Source organism: Stegastes partitus, unplaced genomic scaffold (genome assembly GCF_000690725.1).
Source record: "Stegastes partitus isolate 25-593 unplaced genomic scaffold, Stegastes_partitus-1.0.2 Scaffold284, whole genome shotgun sequence".
Lineage (NCBI taxonomy): Eukaryota > Metazoa > Chordata > Actinopteri > Pomacentridae > Stegastes > Stegastes partitus.
The window spans coordinates 131,223-158,273 of NW_007578015.1; the positions used below are offsets into that span (position 1 = coordinate 131,223).

The 27,051-nt window shown below is 42.7% G+C and overlaps 3 protein-coding genes and 1 long non-coding RNA gene across 5 annotated transcripts; 1 reads left to right on the plus strand and 3 right to left on the minus strand.

The window, feature by feature from the left end:
• Positions 1-93: 93 nt before the first annotated feature.
• Positions 94-7,155, minus strand: acadl (acyl-CoA dehydrogenase long chain). The gene is made up of 11 exons (XM_008282738.1): positions 7,032-7,155; positions 5,551-5,730; positions 5,331-5,468; positions 5,080-5,244; positions 4,932-4,998; positions 4,700-4,864; positions 4,504-4,605; positions 3,706-3,819; positions 1,862-1,989; positions 1,699-1,785; positions 94-1,619 (listed from the first exon to the last, which is right to left on the minus strand). Exons 1-11 carry the CDS (start codon positions 7,118-7,120, stop codon positions 1,526-1,528), a joined length of 1,329 nt encoding a protein of 442 aa, XP_008280960.1. The 5' UTR covers positions 7,121-7,155; the 3' UTR covers positions 94-1,525.
• A 6,153-nt stretch (positions 7,156-13,308) lies between these two features.
• Positions 13,309-15,284, minus strand: mylz3 (myosin, light polypeptide 3, skeletal muscle). Its single transcript, XM_008282744.1, has 4 exons — positions 15,211-15,284; positions 14,813-14,840; positions 13,578-13,721; positions 13,309-13,493 (listed from the first exon to the last, which is right to left on the minus strand). The coding sequence occupies exons 1-4, from the start codon at positions 15,211-15,213 to the stop codon at positions 13,309-13,311; spliced, it is 360 nt and encodes a 119-aa protein (XP_008280966.1). The 5' UTR covers positions 15,214-15,284.
• Positions 15,285-18,093: 2,809 nt separating this feature from the next.
• Positions 18,094-26,692, minus strand: lancl1 (LanC antibiotic synthetase component C-like 1 (bacterial)). 2 transcript variants are annotated; one of them, XM_008282740.1, is made up of 10 exons: positions 26,621-26,690; positions 26,146-26,293; positions 25,947-26,064; positions 24,135-24,345; positions 23,482-23,629; positions 23,024-23,170; positions 22,164-22,346; positions 21,765-21,941; positions 20,744-20,816; positions 18,094-18,768 (listed from the first exon to the last, which is right to left on the minus strand). In XM_008282740.1, exons 2-10 carry the CDS (start codon positions 26,230-26,232, stop codon positions 18,692-18,694), a joined length of 1,221 nt encoding a protein of 406 aa, XP_008280962.1. In that variant the 5' UTR covers positions 26,233-26,293; positions 26,621-26,690; the 3' UTR covers positions 18,094-18,691. The 2 variants fall into 2 exon arrangements, with proteins under 2 accessions (XP_008280962.1, XP_008280961.1); XM_008282739.1 differs by having other exon boundaries at positions 25,947-26,293; positions 26,621-26,692.
• Positions 25,293-25,662, plus strand: LOC103357965 (uncharacterized). The gene is made up of 2 exons (XR_520232.1): positions 25,293-25,566; positions 25,598-25,662. It is a non-coding gene; the product is annotated as an uncharacterized LOC103357965 (long non-coding RNA).
• Positions 26,693-27,051: the final 359 nt, after the last annotated feature.

Sequence of the window (27,051 nt, forward strand, 5' to 3'; positions counted from 1 at the left end):
ATCAGCTGTCACTCAAATGGCGAAAGAGTTGCCACGTCAATGAGTTTCCAACAGTATGTGCATAAATGAAAGACAAAAAGAAATGCAAAGATGTTCAGATGAGCTCACATTACTTTAATCTGACGTTCTCAATGCTGTGCACGAGTGACAAAATCGCTCCTGTTCGATATTTCTGATTAACACTGGCCAGAAAAAGCAGATTAGTTTCATCAGGTGGACACAAAAATGACAGTTTCATTTACAAAAATAGCTTTCAGTACATGTGCAATACAACAACAATCACTGCAGTGACACTGACAAAAAAGGCAGGTGGTGATGTATATTCGATAAGGGCTTAGTTGAGAAACTGTTGAGCAATCGGTGCTTTTTCGACTCTACGTAGAGGGAATGTTCGATTCAAATGACGTCACACAAGCAAATCTGTGACAACTTTAGCTGAACAGTGGCCACGAAGAACAATTACAGGACGGTGCTAAAATGTAGAGGAGCTGTAGCGCAAAGAGAAAACAGTCATGAAGTCAGTAAACCTACAGTCATGTAAACAGCATTTTAAAGTTTGGGTTAGACATCAGCTATCGGTCATAGAAGAACAAGTATGGCTGTACCTTGAAATGTATTCCATGAAGTCAAAGTTAAATGAGGTGTCTGGTTGCTGATGTTGCTACTATGCTGAAGAAAAAAAATCCGTTAGGTGCTGAACTGTTTCCTTGGTTCTTTACCAGTCAAAGCTTCAGTTCACCAGAAAGCATGTAGAAGACTCTGAACATGCACGACAGTGGCATCATCATAATGTGGTTATGGCAGCAGGCCCTCGAATGCTTGTAATATCAGTAAAATTAATGCAGTAAGCTGTCAAGAGATCCTAGATGCAGTCTGCGAGACAACTATTATTTGTTTTCCAGGTAGATCATGATTCAAAGCACACAGGCGAAGAAATGTTTTAAAGACAAGTTGAATGTCCCTCGTGGCCGAGTCAGTGCCTAGGCCTCGATCTGATTAAAGATTTGAGGCTGGATTTGAAAACAATCCCTTAGCGAACTGACAAAGCTTGAGCAGTTTTGCAAAGAAAAATTGCATAAAATCACAGCGTACAAGGCTAAAGGAGGCCGATCCACACAGGCGTGATGCTGTCACTGCAACCAAAATGCATCGACTAGCTTCAGTATTTTCAGGGTGAAAACTTTTATTTTATTCTAGAAATCAGTTTTAATTTGACATGTTTTATAACCTCTTGTCAAAAAAGGGTCAATACCTTTTAGAAACACTGAGGCGAGCTTATTTCGCTAGATTTTCTGTCCCCATAGCGGATAATGAGGAAATAATCACTCAATGTGATCAAGTGCACCTTTAACCTGTGAGAGGAAGACGTTAGACTCTTGCTTTAACTCCACTACTTCCTGGAACAATTCAAGCATCATTTCGCTACATTCAAGGCTGTTCGTGATCACATTCACACTCTCTAAACCTTTTCCACACCAAGTGCCAGCTACGAAAACCCTTCTCCACTGTGAACCCTCCACGTGTCTCACTTCTGGCCCACGATGGTGCGAGCGATGAGCTCCTTCATGATCTCGTTGGTGCCTCCGTAGATGGGCTGGACGCGGGAGTCCACGAACGCCCTGAGAAGAAGACGGACAAGCTCAGTGGAATGACACAAACCGACTGTGTGATTACTCTGTGTTGTTGTGGGACACGTACTTGGCGATGGGGTATTCCCACATGTAGCCCCAGCCTCCGTGGAGCTGCAGGCACTGATTGGCCACCCGGTTCTGGAGGTCCGACCCCCTGGAGATGAGATGACGGCTGTTAGAGCGAGGCAACAACATGCTACTGATATGAGAAGTCCAAAATAAACTCTTACCAAAACTTGGCCATGGAGGCGGTGGCGGGATCCAGGCGTTTCTCAGCGTGGAGCTGAAGGCAGTTATCGACGAAGGATCGGCCCACACAGATCTCAGTCTTCAGCTCTGCCAGCTTGTGCTGCACCGTCTGTTGAGCAAAAGTAGACGCAATGATATTCTGATTCTAAAGCCAGTGCAGAAACTGTAAAGGTCAGCTCAAGCAAAGTCATTAAGATTAAACCCCAAGCACTTTTGTTCGTGTCACATTTTTCCTCACTGTTGGCTCGTTTTTTGCTGTAACAAAATTTCCCACACATCTATGGAAACAGCACAACCACAGCTAGAAAGAAGTCAAAGCTGTCTTTTGTGCAGTATTGCTTCCCTACACAACCTGCTGTTCAACCGAGAAGTGCCGACTATAGATCAAGGCTGACCAATTTGGTGCCCCCGAGCATCAGTGAATTTCACTTGTAATTTTCATACAATAACACAAACTATATGCATGTATTCAAGCTTTTATTCAAGTATAAACACCACAATAAATGAAACTAAAGAAACAAGAGACCTAAATTAAAAATACAATATAAATAAGGCATCTACAAATATAAAAAAATGTTCCGTAGCTTGTTTATTTTCTACTATCTACAGAACAAGGGGCTGTGGACCACTGAGGAATCTGATGTAGGGCTGCTCTAGTTTTATTTTTAAATTATTCTTTAAAAGAAAGATGTTTAGTTTTGCTGTAAAAGGTTTCAGTTGTTGAATACAAGTGTATTTGTCACTCATTGTTCGTTACTTAGTTTAACAATGAAGCTCTCATTTTAGGATGTAGAGCTCAAAAAATTCCAAGTGTTATTTATTGCCAACCCACATTCACACACACAGAGGTGAGATCAGTGCAGGTTCACTGTCAGCCAGATGGCAGTAGAACTTAAAGTGCTTCAATTTATCTGTTGAAAGTTTCTGTATTTTTTAATATATTGCAATATATATCACAGGGTTAGAAGAAATTGCAGTGTCAGTTTTTTCCAACATAGTGCAGCCCTTTATATATGTGTGGGTGTAATTTATTATAATATGGAGAAAGTTAAAGTATGAATTATTAACTGCACTTTAATATTGGAGTAAACGTAGCACCCTGTAGCAGATAAAGAGGAAGGAAAACTAAGCATTTTAACAGACAACAGTTTAAAATACCACCTGAACAGGCCTGATGTTGACTTTCTAAATATCCTTCATTCATTCATTTAAGGTGGTGGTAGCATATTAAGTCAATTATAGCCATTTAGTGATTATAAACAACGCTGCCATCGTCCAAAATAAGCAACAGGAACTACGATACATTAACCCAACACGGTTCTCACCAGAAATGTTTGACAGCGTAGCGTAGGGTTGTCTTAGCGACACTCTCTGTATTCAGGCAATAATTTAACCACAAGCGTCGATGCAGTTTCTCCACCGTGGTCTGCTGTTCGTTGGCTAATGTAGCGTCTTTGCTGCTAACGGTAGAGAAACTGCATCGGCGCTCGTTTATAAATATTTGCCTGAATGCATGTCAGGTAGCCGGGTACAATCAACGTGGAGAAATGATCATTCTCCCGCTACATACCCCCCGTGAATGTCGCCGCCCTTAGCATTTGCCCATACTGCTATAGATAAATAGTGATTCAACTTCCCTTCAAAGAAACCCAACTATCCATTTCATGTCAACTTCTAGGTTTAAGAGTTTTGGAGCCCGTGTTGAGTTTTAATCCTAAAAATAAAAGCCACTCCTTGCATTGCACAGCTGGCTGCAATGTTTTTGGTCTTGATATGAGCACTGAAGATCTAATCATTCCTGAAAGAAAACCCTCGTTACACTGACCTGTAGGTGAGCGACTGTCTTGCCAAAAGCCTTCCGCTGCAACACATAGTTCCTGGTTTCCTCAAACATGAACTCGGCGCTCGATACAGCCATGTCGGCAATCATAAGGCGCTCCTAGGGCACAAAAAAGACAAACTAAAATTCACCAAGCAATACATAACACATGATAATGTAGTAACAGATCAACTGCTATTAGTTTTGATCTCGTCTAGGTGCCCAAATAACAAACCGCATAATTTATTTCTGATTTCTCAAACCGTAGAATTGAAAGCTCAACCTGAGGACGGCCGTAAGATTCTAAAATATATATGAAGACAAGTCCACAGTGGGACCTGCTGTTAGGTCCTGATCACTCCTTCCTTCATGTCAAGGATGATTTAGAATTAAAACTGCTAAATTAAGTTACTGCTGTTGTTCCAGTCATAAATACACTCTCCTTTGAGATATTTATGTGGCTCCTGATGCTGCAGGTACTTAGTAAATAAAGGAAATAGTCCTAATAGCTGGAAGCAGCCACAGCTCACCTGATTGACATGAAGGCATGTGGACCTACAGTGTGGCTTCCTGTCAGATTCTGGCTCAGACTGATCCGCTCTAACAATTTAACAAAGTTAACAACACTGTTATTGTCCACGTGTGGAGACACTCATTAAAGAGTATCGTGTATCTTTAGGTTGTTAGTGTCCAGGGTGCAGACTCATATGCTGCAGACACGTTTAGCTGCTGTTAGATTTGAGTGAATGTCTAAAACGGGCTCTGAATAAAAAGTAGATTTTATATTTTAACTGTTCTTCTCACCTGTGGCAGTTCGTTCATCAGGTAGTAGAACCCTTTGTTGAGTTCCCCCAAGAGGGCGTCAGCCGGGAGACGCACATCCTCAAAGAACAGCTCAGCCGTGTCCTTTAAATGGAGGAGAAACGGCAGTAAGACGACGCCGATCGTCGACGTGTGAATGACCTGCGAGGCTGATCAAACCACCTCGGAACTCCAGTACCTGGGCCTTCAGGCCGATCTTCTCCAACTTGCGGCCCTTCTGGAAGCCCTTCATGCCGTTCTCGACCAGGAACAGGCTGATGCCGTGCGCCGCCGTCTTGGCCTCGCGGTTGGTCACGGTCACCACCACCACCAGGTCAGACATCCAGCCGTTGGTGATGAACACCTAAAGATGGAAAAGACTTCAAGCGGACGTTCAGACGCAGCGAAGTGACCGTTGTTGCTTTCAGTACCTTGTTGCCGTTCAGGATCCAGTCGCTGCCGTCCTTCTTGGCGTACGTCCTAACGCCCTGGAGATCACTGACAATATAAAGGGACCGGGTCATCACAGCTCAATCACATGAGTGCTCATTTCTTTGACGTCACATCTTGAGTCCTCACCTGCCTGCTCCTGGCTCCGTCATGGCGATGGCACCGATGCATTTCCCAGCCATCATCTGGGGAATGAAGCGATCGATCTGTTTCTTGCTACCGTAGTTGACGAGATAAGGCATCACGATGTCAGAGTGCAACGCGAAACCGGGGCCTGAGCAGTTGCTGTACATTCTGGAAGGACAAAAACGATATTTCTTAAAAAAATAGTTTGTCCCAGTCAGATATGAAGAGCGGTTTCCATATGAAGGATAACTCACTGCTCCTCCCATGTGACGACCGTGGAAAGCAGGTCTCCTCCGATGCCACCGTGCTCCTCTGGTACCATAACTCCCAGCAGGCCTTGCTCCCCGGCCTTCTCCCACACCTCCCTGCTCACCTGACCCGCCTTCTCCCACCTGGAACAAGGGACAGCGATTAAGATGAAGGTGAGAAAGAGTTCTTCAAACAGAAGTGGGTCAGGCCCTCGTTTCCACCTACTCTTTGTGGTGCGGGACCACTTCCTCTTGAAAGAAGCGCCGGACGCTCTCTCTAAACATGTCGTGGTCTTCATTGAAGATCCGACGTGTGCCGATGTCCATCAGGGTCTTGGCGCTGGAGGTCTCCCGTCGGGTCGAGTGGCCCGGCTGGGCAGACTGCTCGGGCTGAGTGTGCTGCAATCTGTGGACAGAAATGTGACCGATCACACTCAGCAAGTGGAACGAAGCAGCAGAGGATATTTACAGGTGTCTTGACAAGCGCTTGCTGAATGTGTTCCCTGAGATGACTCATGCAGTGAACTGGTGCTAAGGGTGAACAGTTATGACGCCCTGCATATCATAATCTCCTGACACAAGGGAACGCCTGTTTGGCAAATGAAGCACTTTGTGTACTTTCTTTTATATGCAGAAAAGCAAAAACATTCCTACTAAAATCCTAATTAAAATTGCAATATAGACTTAGACAAACGTTATTGATCCACAAGGGAAATTGCTTTTATCACAGAAGCACGAAATAAATTATTTAAGAATATACAAAAAAGAAAGAAAAATAAAAGTTAAGAAGCAGGGGGAAAAAAAGAATAGAAAGATTTCCAAAATTTATAAGTTTTTTTTGTTTTTTTTCTTGTTTTTGCCAAGTAAAAAAAAAAAACCCACAATAAAATAATAAAATAAACTAAAAATAAATAAAAATAAAGAGGGGTAGACTGTTTATATCTTACAAAATAACTGCAGTAAAATTCGTTTTATTCTAGAAATAAATACATTTCTATTGAAGAAAAAAAATTGAGAAACTCGCACTAAATTTTTTTATTTGATTTTTAAAAAAATATTTATTGTGGTTTTGCTGACTACAAAATCCGGGATTAAGAAAATTATAAATAAATGTCTAAAAACACAAATGTTATGTCCTCAAATTCCTTGTTTTGTGTAACAAATTGTTTATTACTATTACTACATAATAATAACTTAAATAAATCACAACCGGAAACCGGAAATTACATCAAAAACAACTACTCGCTATTAAAAACAAATCTGTTTTTGTTTTATGCTATATATAACAGCTATAAGTTAAAATATATACACTGTGAGGACCATAAAATGACAAACAGCATATTAATAATTAACATTGTAAATGAATTATTAAAATGTTAACTTTTCTAACTAACTTTTCTAATTGTTAGCATAGCGGTTTGAGCTACGTATTTAGCATTAAGGAAACTGTGTCAAAGGTTGCTGTGGCGCCCTTCCCCCGACTGACTCTTTAAATGCGACTGAAAGGAGACACAAGTTTGACAATTTTATGCAAAAATTAAACTATTTTCACGCAAATCAAACTGCTTAATCAAGCAATGTTAACGGAATAGATATTTACAGAAGCTAAAAGGAGAGAAACGCGAGAACTTGGCTGGGATTTGCTTCTCCTGAGACAAGTTTCTACAAGACAAGAAGGTATTTCAGCTCCATTTTTTTTTTTTTTACCTTGCAGCGGCCGCAGACAGCACCTGTCCTCGTCCGGAGACATGTCTGAGTCCAAGAAGACAACGTTTGACGACTCCTCTCACCAACATCTTCGTTCAAATGCGACGAATTCACAACAGAAACCTATAAGTTGGTCAAGCAAAGATCGTGTGAGAGATGAAGAGCCTTCACTCGGTCCGTGGAGCAACGTAAAAATAAACAAAAACAAAGAAAGTATAGTTTGTAGTCCTGTTTGTGGACACTGTTTTATTGGTCTAACAGTTAGCTTAAATAAAGCCGAATTGTGACTTTGAAATGAATTAGTCGCTTGTCTAAAGCAATATTTGACAATCTACAAGGCTCGTCTATGAAACTAGCATCAGAGTGAGACCTCCTGTGTCTTCCTACTCTGTGCGGCTGGATTTCTTCTTCTACTAAACTTTTAGGAGTTTTCCTGCTCAGCTGTGACACCTACTGGTAGAAATAAACAGCTGCAGACCACAATATGAAATATAGCATGCAACCAAAACATAATTTCTCACGTCGTTTTTTTTCCTTTTAAATCATTTTCATTGAGAATCTAAAATACATTTCACCAAAATCTTTAACTTTTAGTGCCCTATTTATGCATTTATTCACATGTTTAAGTTTAATGTGCTGTATGCAATGCAGAAATTAGCGAACATATTAGTCCGGTCCTGGCCAACTTACTTTAGCTCCCCATTCATTATAAAATGCAGTTTAAGATTTGTCTAATGAGGCTTTCAAACACCCATCATTCTGGCTTTTGTGCGTTTAACTGTTGCGACTTTATGGTTTAACTGTCTTTCATAATCTTTACAGTGTTAAGAACTCCGCTTTCAAAAGCTGCTCTAGAAAAAAAGTTTGTTCTTCTGACCTATTCATATTTATGTCACCACAGGAGGACAGAGGACCTTTGAACTTGCTGATGTTGGCTCCTGCACTTAATCCTCTAGAACACCATTAGGTTCAACAACGAAAGCAAAAACTATCAGTAAACTAAAGCTGCAAAAAAGTCGAGCAGTGCTGACATTTAAACCATCATCTCTACGCAGTTGTATTTTTGGCTTCATCCTTGATCCTTTATCCCTGAACCATTTCACATGTCTGATACACTCATGACATAAGGCGCATGTTAACATTTATGAAATCAATCCATGTCTTCAATTATTCTTGTGAAGGTTCTTCCTGTTTACTTGATTTCTTACTTCTTTCTTACTAATTACATAGAATCTGTGGAAATTTCCATGCTGTTCAAGCTCTTTTCTTTTTTTAAACTTTCCCTCTGAAGTAGTTTTAATCTATATAACAAATATGCATGATGGGGAAGTGAAGCTTGGTGGGAGTTTGAGAACATGCTTTGACTGACATGTTCTACATTCATGGATCCACAAGGCTGCAGAGATATAAGACGAGGGATTTAAATTGTATATGGATGCAGCATTTAATCAATAAAACTAATTCATGCCAAAAACAGAGTATGGAAAATGTGCTTGTCATCCTAAAAAAATGCTACAAATCATCCACTCACATTCAACAGTCTGCTTTCTCCTGCAGCGATGGGATCCTGGTCATTCATGGTTCCTCTGCTGGATTTGTCCTTTCACTGACTGCCACCTGTTGACGCAAATGAGACAATGCACTGAGGATGCATATCTGCAACTCAATAGGACTTTATACACATTACGTCAACTCCAACTTTGATTTTAAAGCAATGTCACAGTTTTAAGTTTTGAGGAGTTCAAGGGCTGTCTAAAAGTTGAAAATCCAACTCTGTTTTTACCGCTTCTGCCTCTCATAAATGCTATTTCTGTAAGTATATCAGGCTCTCTGACTGACACAGGGGACATCTGGTGCATGACAGCAAGGTCAAGTGCTTTTCTAGATATCTTGTATATACACAAACTGGTCTATATTTTTTTGAGGTGGGCCTTTTTTTTAGGTTGTAAAATGCAAGTTTACAGCAGTAAATACCCCCAGCTGTCCTGCAATCAGTCACCACCTGCACCTGTTTCAGTTTTAAATGTTAAAATAAAGCCTATGTAGGCATATTTTGTTGAGAGATTATTTCATCTACTTTTTGAATCCAATATTTCAGTTACAGAATCAATATGTTGAAATATAACAGTGAACATTTCAGACTTTTTGTCTTTAATAGTTCCTGAGATCAAACACTTCATCGTGAAAAGAAGCTTTCTCAAAGTGGGTGGAGTTAAAAAAAAAAATTAAATCCAACAATTATTTAGTATATTGAGCTAAATTACAACTGTTACCTTCATACATATTTCTGTTTTATGCTGGAAAAAATTAGGCAAATTTAGAAATGGTTCAACTGTTCTAAAAATGAGATTGTCTGAGCTTAACAGCATACAGTCGTCCCCTTCCATTAAAGAAAAGGCAAAATTAACAATAGTCGCTCAAATAACTAGAAACTGAAGTAATAACTAAAAATTTGCTAAATTATAATTGAGTGAAACAAGACATTGCTGCTGAATTGTGGTTGAAAAGAATATTAAAAACAAAACAAATTAGAGCACTTTGCTGATGAGCAGTGAAATCTAAACACCTGTCAACAGGTGCAGAAGTCTGATGGAGAGTTACAGAAAACACCTGATGGCAGTGATTGGCTCAAAGGGTTGTTTAACAAAATATTAGTTGACGGGTCCCATCATGCTTGTTTGCTTGTTTTTTAAAAAAAATATTTCTGTTGAACCACAATTCAAAAGCAACGTCATGATTTTCATTAAAAAAATTTTAAAATTACTTTTGTCAATTTCTTTCAGTGACAGCTGTTCTTTCCTTTAATGGGCGGCTATGAATACGTTTAGAGGACGACTGTCTTTGCCGAGACATGTCGGCTGAAGGACGTCCACATTCCCATCCTGCCACGTCAGGAGAATTGTCTTATATAATTCTGTATGTACGTAATCCATTATCTGCACACACTGTGGATCATTCTCCTCCCACATCACCAATCAGACGTCTGTATCATGACATCCACACACTGACAGATGCTTTTCTCTACTGCCTGCACAGACGGCCATCGTTTGTGATATGAGGATTACTCTGACGTGACATTCTGTTAAAGAACACCGGCTCTGAGATCCTGAAGAAAGAACACTAGATAATCTGAGAGTGTTCATCTAATGTCCTGTTTTATCTTTGGGAAAAGGAAACAGATCTTATACACAGTCAACCCAACGTCATGGCCTTGGGAACCATATCTGGACACCACAGACAGACTCTTGGCTCTTACGTGATGCCTCTGATCTCTTATAGGATGCAACAGGCCCAACTCACCGTCAAGCTGATCAGTGAAGGCGTTTGTGTCTCACTGTTACACGTCTACGTACAAGAAGCAAACACTGACCATCAAGGAAGGAAGAACTCAAAGGTGAGATGGATGGCAGTGAAAGAAAATCGGATTTATTTACAAGTTTTTGAATTAACGACTGAACAAAACAAATGTTTCAAAAATGTCAGGGGGGGAAGGGTCAACTGTGGGGTTGTGCCAAACAAGAAAGAAAAGGAAAACAAAAGGTTTGGCTATCTTATCTAATAAAAACCTACAATGGTGGCACCAACCCATAACTTGGTGGAACAATGAAAGTAAACGACATGTGAAGTGTACAGGGTGCCCAGTCTTACCTCAGCTTCCCACCACAAACCGTCCACGCTGACAACAGCATTCAAATTGCAGCAAAGCAAAAGGGAGACCAAAACAGCCAGAGGGCTTTTGAAGGGGTTTCCTCTGTCCTAATTGGTTAATTGGCAGGAGTGTGAGCCAATCATCTGCTCTTCAGGAGCTCACTCCCGGCAGCCAATCTTCTAATTATCACCTAAACACCTGCATGTAACACTCACACCAAACATATTCAGACAAAACTGTCTGATAAGGCAGTGGTTCTCAAAAAAAGGGCCTACATTTATCAAATAAATGTGTATTTGTGCTGTCAAAATTAAAGTGTAAACTTCTTCCTGATCCTTTTTTTTTTAACTTGTTAATATTATAATTTGATTATGTGATATTATTATTCTTTTTTAATGCTCTTTTTAAAATTATTTTCTTTTGTTTATCTATTTTTTCCCCCTTTCATTTGGTCGAAATAAATTAAATTCATTCATTCATTCAAAAGAAAATTAACGTGTTAATGTAACGAGATCAATCTGTGGAATTAACACATTAATCTTGAACCCATTAATGCATGAATTCAAACTGGGGGGTCACGAACACAAACTTATGTTATCTTGGGGGCTCAAAAAGTTTGAGAACCACTGCTCTAGTTTATATTAATAAGAGTACAAGAGCTCCATTTGTGGATTCATCGATCCTTAAAGCAGCATCTGCAGACGACCTTCTTAATTATTTGGAATCCAAAATACTCAAAAATTAGAATCATCTCTGTGAAACGGAGAAATTACGCAACCATTAAGCTTCAGACTCACCAAATCTACAAAGAGAAAGTCTCCACAACACTGAGTTATCCAGAGCTAGACAGTACGATGGTGAATATATGTCTGAAGAAAAAGTGCAGCAAGTTTAACTATCGCTACCCTAGTTAGATGTAAACAACTGTCTGATATCGTACGTCTTTTCTAATGTGCTATCGTTTCCATTTCAATGTTTTATTGCATTTTCTGGCTGTTTCATTGCTGTTTTATTTTCATAAGTTCTTTGCAACTCCAGTGTCGACAGGCTCCAGCATGTCATGTCCACTTTGCACCACAAGGGGTCAGGCTTTCCTTCTTTTCCAGCTATGAACTTGTTGCCACAGGAGAAGTTTAAATAATGGTAAATGTACAGCTAAAGCAAAAAGTATAGATAAGCTACGGACGCAAAACAGCCACATTTGGACAAATCTGTTACGGTCACTCGTTAGCATTTCCTTGGAGTAGAAATCAATCCAAGGTTTTGCTTTTCTCACTTCTTAAATATTAATTTATGTCCTGTGCACGCTAATATACTGGACATGCACCCTTTTTTTGCTTTACTTCTGCAAAAACCTTGTATCTATACTAGCAATACGCATAATATTAACAGTTGTTTAATATTTAACAGTTTGAATACCTCATATGGAATGAAAAAATGATGAAATCCTTTCATTTTTTAAGGTAGCATTTTCCTGATATTGCAATATATCTTCTTATGCTTCATGAAATTATTATTGTTTTTTAAATCTTCGGCTCAGAATCATCAAATTCTATCTATTTAGATGAAAAACGAGCCTCATGTAAGTGTTAAAAACAGAATGAAGCAGGAAAAAACGCCTTTTTTTCTCCATTTAAACATCCATATGTACTAGTTTGATCAGAATATTTCATTTTCTGCAGTTTTATTCAGTGGAATTAAACTAAATAGCTAAAATCTGCTACCTGACGAAAGCTTTCAAGAGTTTATTGACTGTGTTTATTCATGGTTTCTCTTCTCATATATATATATATTGTCTGCAAGTGTTTGTGGGTAATGAAACATCAAGGATCAACCTGGGTGGGATGTACGTTGGAAAAGTTTATTCTGAAATGAACAGAGTGAAAATAAATAAAACTTTTTTTTCTTTTTTGGGAAGTGAGGTGGACGTCTGGCGGTCTATCCACGACCGTTCTCCAGCACCTTTGGCATTGCTGGGCCAGTGATGTCGCGACTGAATGAGGTGGCGGTGGGAAGGGAGGGATCTACCCTCACTTGATGAGCGGTCACCCCTTCTCCCCCGTTTCTCACCCCATGCGGCCGAGTGGAAGACGCGCCCCGGTGTTGGCGGGTGGGGGGGGAGTGGAGGCCGAGTGATGGGTGGGTCTACAACGGAGAGAGGCGGCGGCGGTGATGGTGTCCCAAGAGCGGAGGGTTTGTTGAGACGAAGTGGAAAGGAAAACAAAATAAACAAAGATGGGTTTGCTTCAACATCCCTTGTACATAGTCCTTGTCTTTCCTTGGTTGGTCTTTGAAACAGTGTAGATGTCCTGAACACCGTCGGGCTGTCTGTAGGCGAGCTACAGTTTCTTCAGCACTCCTCTTACACGGACAGGATGTGCTTGACGAAAGCTGCGGGGTAGAAGTTCAAACATTTAGCTTTCTATATTTATAAAAAGTGGGAAAGAAAAAGGAGGGGGTGAAGGGAAACCTTACCCTCGTAGTGCACACTGCCGTTCTCGTCCTCCTGTCCGGCCATGAGGGCATCAATCTCAGGCTCGCTCATCTTCTCTCCTGTAAGGGATCGATGTCTCCGTTTCACTCGCTGTGCGTGCTAAGCAATCTATATTTGTTGCGCCGCTTCTAAATTTAGGGGGACTCACCCAGGGTGGACAGCACGATGCGCAGCTCAGCGCCCATGACTGTGCCGTTGCCCTCCTTGTCGAAGACGCGCAGACCCTCAACGTAGTCGTCGTAGGTTCCCTTGGGCAGGGCGTCCACCTGCTTCAGCATGGGCAGGAAAGCGTCGAAGTTGAGCCTCTTGTTGGCCATGTCTGTTGGATCACGTGGGTTTATTTTAAGCACGAAACCAACAAAAAAAACACCTAAAAGCACAGAACCTTTAAACCGACTCTCACCGTCAGCAGATGGGTTGCCGAGAATCGTTGTAACGTCCTTGTTGGTGGGGTTCTGGCCCAGGGCGCGCATGACTTCGGCCACCTGGTTGTAGGCCACCTGGCTGTCACCAATTCTGTCAAAGAGACCGAAAGCCTCCTTGAAGTCTGGACAGGGAGAAAGAGAGACGCAAGTTTGACACAAGTTGGTCGAAAGAGTCTAGATCTAGAAGTTAGAACACTTACACGAGCTAAGATGTGCTGCCATTAAACGCTACACCCAACATGTCTGGTTACGTCTCTTCTGGCCGTTAGATTTTTGTTCCTTTCCATTACGGAGTTCATCTAAGCTAGCTACGTGGTGCCACGCCGCATCTGAGGATCAAAGACCAGCAGAAGCCGCATACTTCTGTCATTGTTCTCGTCTAATTGGGAGCAACAGCTGAATCCCAGCGCAAGGAACAAAAGGTTAGCTATTTCTATGAGTGCTACCAGGAAGCCAGCTCAAAGTGACCTTTTTGACAGATTAATGTGCGCTTCTGAGCAGTGGCGGCTGCAGCTGTGCCCTCCACCCCCTCTGACATTCCTGCCTCCAGTTGCATTCGGGGCGACATTGGAGGCAAACTGATATACCCCCCGATAGAGGAGCCCCGGCCTTATAGAGACATGGCTCCCCCACGGGCCTCCTCGAGCTAAACCCAACACCGCTGACGGCGTCGTAATCGACACCTTACAGTCTAGAATGTGCGGAAGCAGCACTTTTCTTTCTTTTTGGGGGGAAAAAAGCTGTAAGATGTACGAGTGGAAAAATTATCTGAAGGACACACGGTGGGTAGAGGACACGTCTTTCAGCGGCGAGGGTCGAGGATGGTTCGGATTCCTCGTGTAAGGTGATGCCGCCGCCGTGCCTGCATCTTAAACCTTGACCCGGGGATTAACGCCTCTGCTGCGCGAAGACAAGGCCGGGCCGGCTGAGAATAGACATATCTGAAATCCTCCACGGCAACTGGACAAGTCAGGGGAATGGCACGCCCTGGATTTTCCTCATCCCCCTTCCCCTCCCAACTTCCACCTTTTAGCACTTAATTCAGACTAAAAGGATCAGCTGGACAAGCCCGAGGCGGCTGTGGGAGTTTGTTTAGTGCGATAATTGCAAGATCGCTACGAGAGAATCGGAGGGCCGAGCCTCTTGCTTTTTTTTTTTGCGAGGGAATGTCACCCAACGTGATGACAGAGTGGGGCTTTTTTTCTTCACTTACCTTCAATCTGGTCCGGTGTGAACTCCGTCTGTCACATGAAAACACACAAAAACGCACACGAACAAAAACACACAGACGACAGAGAGATGGATAAAAACAGATTGTTTATGAGAAGCGGCACAAGATGAGATATTTAGCGTAAAATGTTCAAAACGCACAGGATGGATGGTAAAAAATGATTTTTTTATACACTTAAAGATCAACATGTGATTTAACGCCGTGATCCTTGGCGCAAATGCAATCCTCAGAGAATTTCGTAATTTAGAAGTCCTCCCTAACATGACGCCAATAAAGTCCCAAATTTGGTTTATTTTCTAAAGATCCAAACCCAAAACGGAGGGAAAAAAAAAAGTATCTCCATCCACCCATAACGTCCAGAAACACAATTCAGTACACACCATGTTGGAGAGTAGGAGCTGGAGGAGCGGAAAGAAAAGAAGATGAGAAGCCGAAGTCCCAAGACAGAGTGGTCCTGAGCCATGGTCCGAGCCCCCCTCTTATTTATCCCAGGCATGTGATGTCACGTATGCTAATGGGCAGATCAGATGACACGTTGGGACATCTTTAACTTTCTTAGGGCAAACGGAAAGGAGAGCTGTTGCCCCTCAGAGCAAGTGGGAGTAGGCCTTTAGAAGGGGACAGGGCTATTTTTGGAAGAACTGTGTCAAGACTCCTCGCGTCCAGATTCGAAGGAGATATTGAACTTGTTCCCGTAAAAAAAACGAATTGTGTTTTCGCTTGAGGGGTTCGAGTTTGAGAGGAGCGCACAGGTGAGGAGGGGAAAATACAGAAAACTCAGCAGCCCAGTGGCCCACTTAGCGGGAGCGGCGGCGGGCTCGTTTACAAGGAGGTATTTTTAAAACAGCCCCGCCGCTCCTCCTCTTATGGTGAAATAACAGCAGGGCAAAAAAGCGCTCGAAAAGTTGAGCGCCTTCAGGCAGGTATGAGGGGAAAACAACCCGCGAGGAGCTTTCGTGACGAGGTTTTTGGACAGTTTAAGAAAACAGCTGATTTGTAACATGTGTTACCCCAGAGCGCTTCTCTTGCTTCAAACCCCATCAGCGTTTATGGAACCGAAGGAGCAAAATTGAGGCAGATTAAGTTACCAAGAAGTGCCGTCATTGCATAATCTGGAGGTTTAGATGTGTTGTCCAGCAGAGCTCTCCGTGGTGCTGATGGGAAAGAAAGTTGGTTTCGCAGTTTATTCACGTAAATTTGAAGCACACAAGCAACTTTTTAAGGCCATGTCACACTCGTTTACCTCAATAGAGTCCAGCCTGAACCTACAATCTATCGCTTGACCCAATCCTTTAACCAGAATCAACACTATAATCACATGGTTCCTGTTTTAGCCTCTTCAGATGGGTTTCATTGCTCCTCTCACAGTCATGTCTCCCACCTTCTTGGTACCAATCGCAGGACTTCACAATCTCCGGAAGCATCTGGAAGTCTCTCCAGGAAACACTTTCCAAAGTTTAAATTTTTACCCCATGTGCCTGTTATTTCTTAAAAAGATGTATTTACTGCTCCAATAATGCATTTGTTTTAAGACACGAAACTGTTCTTATTTGCAGACAGGCTCAAACGGCATTATTTAAAATAAATATTGAACTCAATTACACCATTTATCCAAGCAGAAACTGTACAAACAAAGTTCCCAAGAGTCTTTAAACTGATTGTGCTAGTTATGGAAAATTTGAAAAGGGTATCACTTTATTCTATTAGTCTCATCTGAAAAAAAAAAAAACTCCCCAAAATAAACCACATCCCTTATCCAGAATCTGTAAAGATGATAAAATGTTGTGTTCTTTGGTGCAACCCAGAAGCGATGAAGTCTTTTCGGTTGAAGTGCAGGCTGTGTGTGGGAACAATTTCAAAATAAAACATCATATTGTGTAATAAAATGTTGTGCATCGGGATTTATTGTAACATAAATAATCAAATAAAGTCTGCTTTTGTTTTTGTGATGACTTGTGGCATTTATAACTCTCGCAAAAATGTCAAAAGAAGGGAAAAAAAAACGTCCAGAAACAGCTGGTTTTGACGGTTTTATAACTCGTCTGGAGTATTTTGCTGCTTTGTGAAGCGCTGAATAAATAAAAACCATTTCATTTCTGCAGAGAATCGCTTACACTGGCGGGGACACTACAGCACGCTTACATGACGTATAAACGCTCTTATGCTTGGCTGGCTCCTGTCAAAATAACCGTCTGTCAAAGTGTTTCGCTCGTGCATGGATTCCCAACATAACGCTCATCTTGCGAGGTTTCACCACGAATATATTACGTTCTCAACTCGAGTCCCTGCAGATTTATTTAGCCGGCTCTGCAGCTCCCACACAGGCCTCCGCTGGCTACTTCTTATTCCGGATGTTGTGGGATATATTACAATAAATCATTCTAATTAACAGCAGCTACTTACTTAGCAATCTGCTGCACGTTCTGGGATGTTGTTATGCAAGTATTGTCTACGATAAGTTATTCTGTTGACTGTGAGCCAGCTGTAATGCGAGAAGCTGCTCAGTCAAAGCCACTGGAGCTGATTTAGTCTACTATTAACTTTTAGTCAGAAATGCTAAAGTTTACATCCGTAGACGGGTGTTTTTGGGCAACGTGAGTAAAAAAATAAAAGTCAAATTATGCCTGTATGGTTTTTGGAATCAATCAGTTTTAGAATAGAAGCACAGAATGAGATAATCCCCTGGCAGCGTGGACGCTTCGTGCTGCTAGTCCAACCTGTCATCGACTCTGTACCACAGAACATCACGGGACATTTGTAGGAGCGAGCGGGCGTCCACGCCTCCTGGACAGATGAGCTCTATTTTTATTCCTGCCGGAGGAGGAGGAGGAGGGAAATGTTTCTCAAGACTCCCTCGTACAGTAACCGCCACCCGTCCCTCCCCAGCTAGCTCGGGGTCGTTAAAGAAGGGGCTTAAAAAAGAGCAGTGGCATTGTGTCGCCGCTTGGTTTTCAGGGTGATACATGAGCCTTATTTGGAAGAGAGACCGGACAAGTCGGGCCAAGTGTCCCAAGGAGGACGGGCCGGAGGGTTTTAGACGCTCGGTAATGTAATATTTGGCATTTAAACCGACAGATTCAGCTCAAAGCAGACGCGTGTCGTGTGATTTGCAAGGTCTTCAACAAGTCAAAGCAGATCACGTCGAACTTATCTGATTAGCATAAAACTGACTATTCATAAAGATTCAGAAATCCCACTCAACAGCTCTCTGCCGCCCCCTTGTGGCCTCTCTTCGCCGCTGCACGACGCAGTTGAGATTCACGACAGCTGTAAAAAGTTTATTGCTCAGGACAGGCGACAGCTCTACACCGGGTATTGTGAGGGTTGAACATACGACACAGCTGTGATAAATCTAGTGCAATGTTACGAGCTTTACTGCTTTTTCTTTTAAAAAAAAAAAAAGAAACAAAAACATCAAATAGTAAACAAAAGCAACCAACTTAAACAATACAAATATACAGTTATTTGTTAACACCTTTTTTTTTTGTTTGTTTGTTTCCCCACATTTTTTTTTTTGTTATTTTAAAATTAACTTTCCCGTCATGTGTTGCTGAATCCCTACAATACGTTACAATGTGCAGTTACGGCTAGACACTGAACAGCTGAACCAAAGATGCTATCGAAGCTCTCAACATATCTTTTGAGGATTCTTCTTGTTTTGTCTCGAGCGGGAGGGGGGAAAAAACATGGCACAGAAAAATCTGAAGCGGGAGTCAAAAGTCGGCCTTCGAGACTAAAGTCCTTGAACATTATTTACCAGTGTTTCCATGCATGCGTGTGACGGAGAATGAGTCGTCTTCTTCTTGTTAGATTATCTGCGGCGATGTTGTTGGAGGGGGGAGGGAGGGAGGCGCTACCTGTCTACACCTCGAACGCCGGGAACCTCGCTTTCATTGGCTGCAGCAAGTCGGCCAAGAAGTAGATGGTGCCCGCCATGCCTGCAAAGGAGAAGGGACATGACAGCTGTAACGGTGGGAAGAGGACGATGCAACATTTTTATTACTATCTTAATCGACATGTTTGAGGGAGCAGTTCTGCACGTACACGGGAAGAAAGCACTGGATTACAAAACACCAAATAACGGGCACAAATCAAATCTTCGGTTATGATATCAGAAGTAACACGAACAAAACAACTGCAATCTCATTTACAGTTGCACTGACAATGGAAGCAGAAGCTGTGTAGATATTCTCTTTTCTCAGAACGCAGCAACTGATCACAGGTTGTGGTGGTTTGCTGTCCTTCGTGATCACTTTTGATGCTGTTCAGCTTGTTGAATCCCTCTGAATGGCTTTGACAGTATCACTTGCTGGGTTAAAAGCTCTTGTTTAAGTGGTATTAGTGTCAGATATAATATTTCTAACTGGTGGTTAGCACCGTTGCCTCGCAGCTAGAAGGTCGCCGGTTCGTGTCCCGGTGAGGACACCTGAGATCTTTCTGCGTGGAGTCTCCATGTTCTCCCCGTGCAGCGGGGGTTCTCTCCGGGTTCTTCCTCCCACAGTCCAGAAACATGTTGAGGTTAATTGGTGATCCTAAATTGTCCGTAGGTGTGAATGTGAGTGTGCTTGGTTGTCTGTCTCTAAGTGTAGCCCTGTGATAGACTGGTTACCTGTCCAGGTGAACCTGCCTTCACCCTGAGTCAGCTGGGATAGACTCCAGCGACCCTAGTGAGGATTAAGTGGTGCATAGATGGAGATATCCTGCAACATCACAACTGTGTCGACTCCAGGTATGTATGTACAGGTTTTAGCCCACTGAAGCCAGTGCAGCTTTGTTTTTCCTCCCTCGAAATTCCAGCGTTGACTCCAGAGTCGATCAAAGAAAATGTCAGTCGGCTAAAATCGTACCAGCTAACCTATTGGTTATTCCCCTAAACGAAGCACAAATAAACATAAAAAACAAGTATTTTAAGTTAACTAATGCACTGAAACCCAACTAGTTTCAGGGAGTTTCTTGCTCCTGTCACATTTTTAACTCACTGTGGGATCATTTTTCACTGGAATATAAAGTCCTGCACAACCGCAGCCCGAAGTGGAGACAACTCAAAAATATCTGTTGTGCGGTGTATCAAAATTATATTGTTATGAATTTTAAAAAATGATCAAGTCAAATAAAGCTGGAATCTGCATGTACAGCAAAATACTCGAAGATAGTTGTTTCTACATTTTGTGGATATTTTACCACTAACATTTTGAATTCATCTCCACGCTTGTCTCCTCCCTGCTCTGTGTAAACACTGTCTGCAGTTCAGCCAAAAAGATGCTGAATTATTGTCACGACGCTGAGCTGAGTCACTAAAATTGCAGGACTTTGTTTATACAGTTTTGTTAGCTCTGATTGTTTTTGTTGCAGAATAAAGTAATGTTGCTAAAATGTCACGATTTTAAGCTTCGATTTGGTTCATTTTCTTGACAAAACTAGTTGGAAATTCATCGATTCTTCCTGTTTGTAGGTTTCTAGTTCAGATAAATTACAACCTTGTCATAATATTGCGTCCTGCTTAGAACTCCAAGCACAAGAACTTGTGTCTAAATTCACTTCTTCTCTGTAGATTAGTCACAGAAAATAAGATCTGTGTGAGTTTTGTTATATGTTACACCTTACTTCTCACTGCTTCTCTCGCGACTGTGCAAGCACATTGTTGATGCTGAAATGAAATACTGTGCAGCCTCAACCTGGAGACGACAGCTCAGCGGACTTCCTCTTTTTTTGTGTTGCATCAGTCCTACAGGGCTGCATCGTACTTTATTCCATCTTCTACACTGACATGACTGATCATGTCTGAGATGCTGGTGGATAAGAAACAAAAACTGCCAAATCTATGCATCTTTTCAAGCTCGACAGTTGTGTATAATCTGAGCGCTGCAATGACAAGATGTTTTCAGGCGAGTGGGACGTGTCGTCTCGTGTTACCTTCAAAAAGAGAGAAGGGAGTGTCTGGTGTCCGGCATCCGTGCTTGCCGTAGTTCATGCACCAGTCGGCAAACTGCAAGGACAGAGAGAGCGATAACAACAACAACAACACCGAACTGTACTGTAGCCGGGCCGTCTCGGGAGAACACCGAGCAACGTCAACAACTGCTGAAAATTGCGCTCGGCTCAGTGAAACCCAAGCATCTGTCGAGGTGTCGGATTATGACCACAACGGCGCTCTGTTGCACTCGGGAGGATGTAACGGAGCTCCGGCGGACGCGTCTGAAGAGTTTATTTCCATCCTCTATGAATAGATTCATATTAATGAAAGTACTTGCGGGACTCGTGCCACCTGGAGCGCGTCCAAAACCGAGTTCCTGCTGCCGGACCCGCCTGGCCCAGCTTTGACGGCGACTCGCACAGACAGCGACCGACCCATTGTCAATAAGCATAAAAGGCCCTGCCTCTCACATGCCCACCGTTTCTGGAATAATTCTCAATTTTGAGGCTGGCGGGCGGCCAGCTGTGCTATGATTGGTTGCGCTTTGAACTAAGTCTAATACGACTTTCACATCTTCCATCAAAGTCGGGGGAGAAAGCAAAGGGTGGACACAACACGGAGCCTCAAAAAGAATTATTAAATGACCTCTTCTGTTTTATACTGCGCAGATTAACTTTTATATGAGTTGTTCAATGGGCAAATCCCTCGACAAGATCAATGCCAAACACTTTTCAATTAAATTAAATATTTATTTTAGGCTTCATTTATTATTCCTCCTTATAATGTGTTTGTTTGGGAACATACGAACGGAGCACGTGCACTGAAATTTCATGGATTAAAGCTCCGGGAAACCTTTCTCTGATAAGCTAGTCATAAACTGCATTAATCAAGTCTTTGGATGCTAATTAAGATGGATGCACTGCAGGAGCGCCACTATTGATATTTGCAGTCGTTTGATCGCTCCGATGGCCGCCGCGCCCCGCGGACGATGATTATGAAGCGTCTGTCATGTGCTCTCACCATGCAGGCTCTGTAAAGGTGCTTCGGGTCCTGCGTCTGCCGGTAGAGGGCCAGGAAGGTGTAGGCGTTACCTGCCGCTCCGTGGCAGAGCCCGTAGCCCTTCTTGAGCAAACCGTACCGCCACACCACCTCACCGCACTGCAGAGCGTCCCCAAGGTACTGAGGAATGCCGAAAGCCTGCAGCAAGCGAGCAAAGGAGCGAGATTATGTAAGAATTTGTGTTTTCACATATGTTCACAGGGACTTAGGTTAAAATATTCTACATTTCAGGTCACAATAAAGGGAATTTATTCCCAGCCTGAGATGAAAACAATAACCAAACTTCACCACAAGATGGCAGTATGACCCCATCGATGATTTCCATCTATCTCAACATTCATTTCCACTTTCTGCTTTTACCCTGTAGGCCTGCAGCAGCATGTAGACGACCCCCGGAGATCCGTGGCACCAGTGCACCAGCAGGTCGCGGTCGTCTCCGATGCAGGGAGGGTAGTTTCCGGTGGGGAACTTCAGGCGGCACACGTGGTCGACGCTGGGCTTCACCAGCCGGTGCACGTGCTCCTCCACGGAAACGAAGCCCGGCTGTGAAACGAAAAGAAGACTTTAAAAGAAGAGGAGGGGGTAACTTTTGGAGAGTCGGATGCAGGCCGATGATACCGATACAGATTATTTGTATTGATGGCAAATGTTTGAAACCTTGGAGTCAAAATCCAGAACTCTCAGCTTTAGTATCGTATATTTATATATATACACGTCTGTATGGGGGTTGACAGTGCTGTGAGTATGACACTACTCGACTACAGATGGAGAGAGGCAGCTGCACGAGAGCCAAAGTCGCAGATTTTCCATTTCAATTGGAAATTGGTTTAAAAGAAAAAAAGATTCAGATAATTGGAAAAATGCTGCGATGGATAACTTCTGAATCAGAGTGCTTATTGGAAATTAACTTTTGGGTTCACCTACCATAGGAAGATAACAAATTGGATCGGATCAGACTGGTCTGACGTTATGATTTGCTCGTTCAATTAGCCATTTAATCAATTTATCTGCAGCAATTGCAATGATTAATGGATCTTTTAAGTGTTTTACAAGGCAACATTTAATGATTGTGGCTTCCTGAAAGTGTCCTTTTCATTGGTTTGTGTCACTACAACATTGTAAAATAGGATTGTAGCCATAGATCACATGAAACCCACCAGCTTGTGGACGGTTCAATCATCAATCGTATATTGTACATATGCACAAGGCTACTGCCGTACCTGCATGAGGAAATAGAAGATGCCAGCCAGGCCGTGGGCGGCGCCGACGTACAGCTCCTGGTACCACTCGTACATCAGGGGGCTCTGGTTCTGGAGCCGGAACTTCCTGCTCAGGTGCTCGCCTGACGCCAGCACGGACTCGCTGATCTGAGGAAGGAAACAACACATCCGAGCTCACTTGCGCGCCTAATCTGAACAATTGGAGAAAATCAATGGAGATAAATTAGAGCCATCGGACATCGATGTGTGTAGGGCCGCGCAAATTACGGCAAATCAAGAACGTTGGGGGGGCAGCGAGAGTCCAATCAGCCGTCACGTCGCTGCTGTTCCTTAGACATTCAGTACACGTCTTTCACTTTATGGTTACTGTAGATGTAGCGAACACAAAAGGAGGGCTGAGGCTGCTGAATAAAATGGAGAACACAAACACTCTAGACGACTGTGTCCGAGGTCACCACCTGTTGGATGTACTGCAGCGGGATCCTGTCTTGGCCGAGCTGCTGGTTGATGAAGACGAGGGAGTAGAGGTAGCCCACCCGCCCGTAGAGCATCTCGTCTGGCACCCCGCCTGAACCGGCCACCACCGTCTGGTGGTACTGCAGCAGTCTGGGAGAAAGGCACGGCATTCACAAAAGCCTGACGACTGCACCGATGAACCACATTTGAAAATACTGGGGGTGTTCTTTGTAAACGATGACCTATAAGTGTATACAATTAATTACATCATAAACAATTCCAGCTCCGGCAGTTAATTAAACTGGATCTGGACCATTAGACTGGACCAATCAGCTACATGTGGGTGCATCTGATAGATAATGCAGATACTTCCTTACTAAGTGTGATTATATTTGCTGTTATTTTACATTGATCATAGCATTTAGCATAACAATACTGATGAAAGCTAAAATCTTGCAGAATCTGAAGCTAGAAGGGTCCGATTCCCGGTCTGGGATCTCGTCTGTGTGGAGTTTGCACATTCTTCCTTTGCTTGAGATGGTCCAAAACCATGCTGAGGTTAACTGCTGATTCCAAATTGTCCGTAGGTGTCAGTGTGATTGGTTGTTTGTCTCATTCATGAAAATAAACAAACAACTCCTTCTTCTCGACTGACCTGTTGATGCACTCGTCAGTCTCTTGCGGCCTCTGAAGCCGGTAGTACACCACGGCGGCCACAGCCAGCGGCCCGGCGTCCCCGCAGAGGAAGGTGACGTCGTGACGCCGGGTCAGACACTTGAGGCTGCGGCTGACGTACTCCAGCGCTCTCTGGAGGAAGGCGAAATCCTTAAAGATGTTGTGGAGGTGCAGGTAGAGCAGAGCGATGCCTGCAGACGAGCGGATGTCTCGTGTTAATGTCGCAAACGTGAGAAAGCGAGCATTAATGAATGAAGCAAGGCTGCACACTTGGTCACCTACAGAAGAATCTCATCTCAGAATATGCGCACATGTTTAGTGAAATGGAAATATTTGGAAATAACTGTCACGATAAAGCAATTTTTTGAAGCAAAAATGCTAATTTCCAGCCACTAAAATGAAAATACAGTCGTGACTCGATGATCCGACACTAAATGTGAAACCTTTTATGTCGGATTGTCAAGACGGAGGTCGAGATACGAGGAGGGCTTGATGCTGGAAGGCTCATTTGGTAATATTTATTGTTCATAGTTGTTATAATAACTAGAGTATTGTTAGTACACTACGCATCGCTGGATTTCACGCCTAATTAACCGGTGCAATTGTGCACGTTCCAGCCACTTCCACCCCGTCGAAGCGCTCCCTCAGGGTGGAAGTGCCAGAACACAGAGGTAGAACTTGGCTGCTGATGCCAGTTTAGTTACAATCATACTTCTGTTTCCACCATCGGCGGTGGTGGGGGAGCGACAGATACGCTCCACCGTTTCCATCCATGTTTACTTCCATAAACACTGAGCACGCTCGCTGCGTGTGACGTCGTCGTGTCCTCTTCTGCGCATGCGGGACACTTTTGGGTCGTATGAAGTTCACACAGCAGATCACATACAAGTTGTGTTTAATTGGAAACGTGAAAGAACTCGCAAAAAAAACGGATTTCACAAAAAAATCCGAATCGAGCATTAAGTCCTGCAGTGTGAACGTAGCCAATTTGTGAGATTGTTCAGTCAGATAATACACTGTTATCCTGATTGGTGACATAAAATGTCATGTTGGAGTCGGAATCCAAGGCTGTCGATATGTTAAGGCTGTTTTTATGGGTTCCGTTCGTTTTTTCCTAAAAATCTGTCGGATAGCAAGGTTTAGGATTGTTAAGGGTCGGGTTATCGAGTCACGACTGTATTTGCTAGATTTGCTAATTTTATAAGATTGTGGAGAAAATATTTGAGTAAATTATGTTTGGGTTGTTGCGAAAATTCCTCTGTATATCAAAGTAGAAGGTTTTCTCCTTGAACTAATCCCTTCAAACGTAACTCTACACTATTTTTTCCTTCTAAAATTTGCAAATCTATGAAGTCAAACACTGTAAATCGACTCTTAGCTGCACAATGGCATCAATTTTTGAATCTCAATGTGTTTTTTAAAAATACACATTGCTGTTTCAAGGTTGTCTGCTAATTTCACTGACGTGTCCAGCATATAAAAACACCATATGGACATGTAACAAGATTAAAAAAGGAAGATTTTCACCAGATGGGGCCTTAAAGAAGTCAATTTTAGTTCTGGAAAATTGCAGATTTTCTTATTATCCAAACCCAAATGACAGCAACAGTTCAAATCAGATGGAAAAAAATAAAACGTCACAAGCCTTCACGTACACTTTGTGAGGGCAATTTGGTGGCGTCTGCAATCACAAGTGCAGCCTTACTTCTTTGCCATTAAGATGCCACACAGTCACATCCACGCAATTTCTTGCAATCAGTCATATATGCCAGTTGTGTAATCCTGTCATCACCTGCCCAGCCTGTGTAAGTAGTGCAATCTCTTGGATCAGCAGACCTCAGCCCATTTTCCATGACAGCTAAAAGCTCACTGACCTTGCTGCTCAGCTGCTGGGCAAACTCTGATGTGAGCTGAAGGTAAAGAATAAATAATGAGCCGCACTTTGAAACACACGCGCAAACACCTGACGTACACCTTCCTTCGTACATTACCTTCCCATGCGAGTCAAACAACGCATGTGTGCACGCAGGACTCCCATCGTAGTCGGGATACGGATTCCTCAAGGCTCTTGTGTCCATTTTCCTCCTTTACTGCTGCTGCTGCTGCGCTGCTTTATAACTGGGTCGGCCGGAAAATAACCTGCAGAGAAAAGAGGCAATATAAGACACAGAGGAGGCGAGTGAAATAGAAATTAAGCTTAAAATAGAAAGCTGTTAATCTTGCAACACGGAGTATGAAGCCACAAAACGCAGCAAGCCTGTAGTGCGGGAGTACACACACCCACACACCAACTAATGACAGCTTAGCTCGCTTCTAGCTAGCTTAGCTTAGTGGCTAAAGCTAGCCGCTAACCCTCGCAGGCACGAAACGCGTCGTGAAAATGCACTGAAATGCATTTGGATTTAGAAATACGACACATTTTTTAAAAGCTACAGGCTGCCGTTAAATTTTCACATGGGCAGGTACCTTTGCAGGAGGCTTCTGTGTTGATGCTAACTCTTCTTCGTCTCTCCGAACGGGATGTTAGCAGTAGGCTAGCTCGCTACTGACATCTCCTGCTACGGAAGTGGAACTACAGCTCCCGAGCGAGGACAAAATAGGTAGAACGTAAGCGAAAAAATGTCAAAAACGAAAAGTTAAGGCAAAAAATAATATTGAAATAAACAGCAGAAACAACAAAAAAATTAAACAAGGGCAAAGTAAGGTGCAAAGAACTCAGAGTAAAGTGGATAAAGCAGGCAAGTTTATTTCTATAGCAACATATCATTGCACTTGAAGTTATTTAAAGTGCATTAAAGGTAAATGTAAAAAATAAAATAAAAGTAACACATGGTAGGATAAAATACAAAGCAAAATAAAATTAAATTAATAAAATTCAATAAATAAAATTGGACAGG

Excerpts from the sequence above, each read along its gene's own strand:
- acadl (XM_008282738.1), bottom strand. The coding sequence starts at position 7,120 with ATGTTGGTGAGAGGAGTCGTCAAACGTTGTCTTCTTGGACTCAGACAT. Across the intron at positions 5,731-7,031 it reads CTGTCTGCGGCCGCTGCAAG|ATTGCAGCACACTCAGCCCG; the intron begins GTAAAAAAAAAA and ends TTCTGTCCACAG. Across the intron at positions 1,786-1,861 it reads GCCTCCATGGCCAAGTTTTG|GGGGTCGGACCTCCAGAACC; the intron begins GTAAGAGTTTAT and ends TCTCATCTCCAG.
- mylz3 (XM_008282744.1), bottom strand. Across the intron at positions 13,722-14,812 it reads CACACCGGACCAGATTGAAG|ACTTCAAGGAGGCTTTCGGT; the intron begins GTAAGTGAAGAA and ends CTCCCTGTCCAG. Across the intron at positions 13,494-13,577 it reads CGGCAACCCATCTGCTGACG|ACATGGCCAACAAGAGGCTC; the intron begins GTGAGAGTCGGT and ends GTGATCCAACAG.
- lancl1 (XM_008282739.1), bottom strand. The coding sequence starts at position 26,232 with ATGGACACAAGAGCCTTGAGGAATCCGTATCCCGACTACGATGGGAGT. Across the intron at positions 23,171-23,481 it reads CGCTGCAGTACATCCAACAG|ATCAGCGAGTCCGTGCTGGC; the intron begins GTGGTGACCTCG and ends TTCCTTCCTCAG. Across the intron at positions 21,942-22,163 it reads TGCTGCTGCAGGCCTACAGG|GCTTTCGGCATTCCTCAGTA; the intron begins GTAAAAGCAGAA and ends CGCTTGCTGCAG.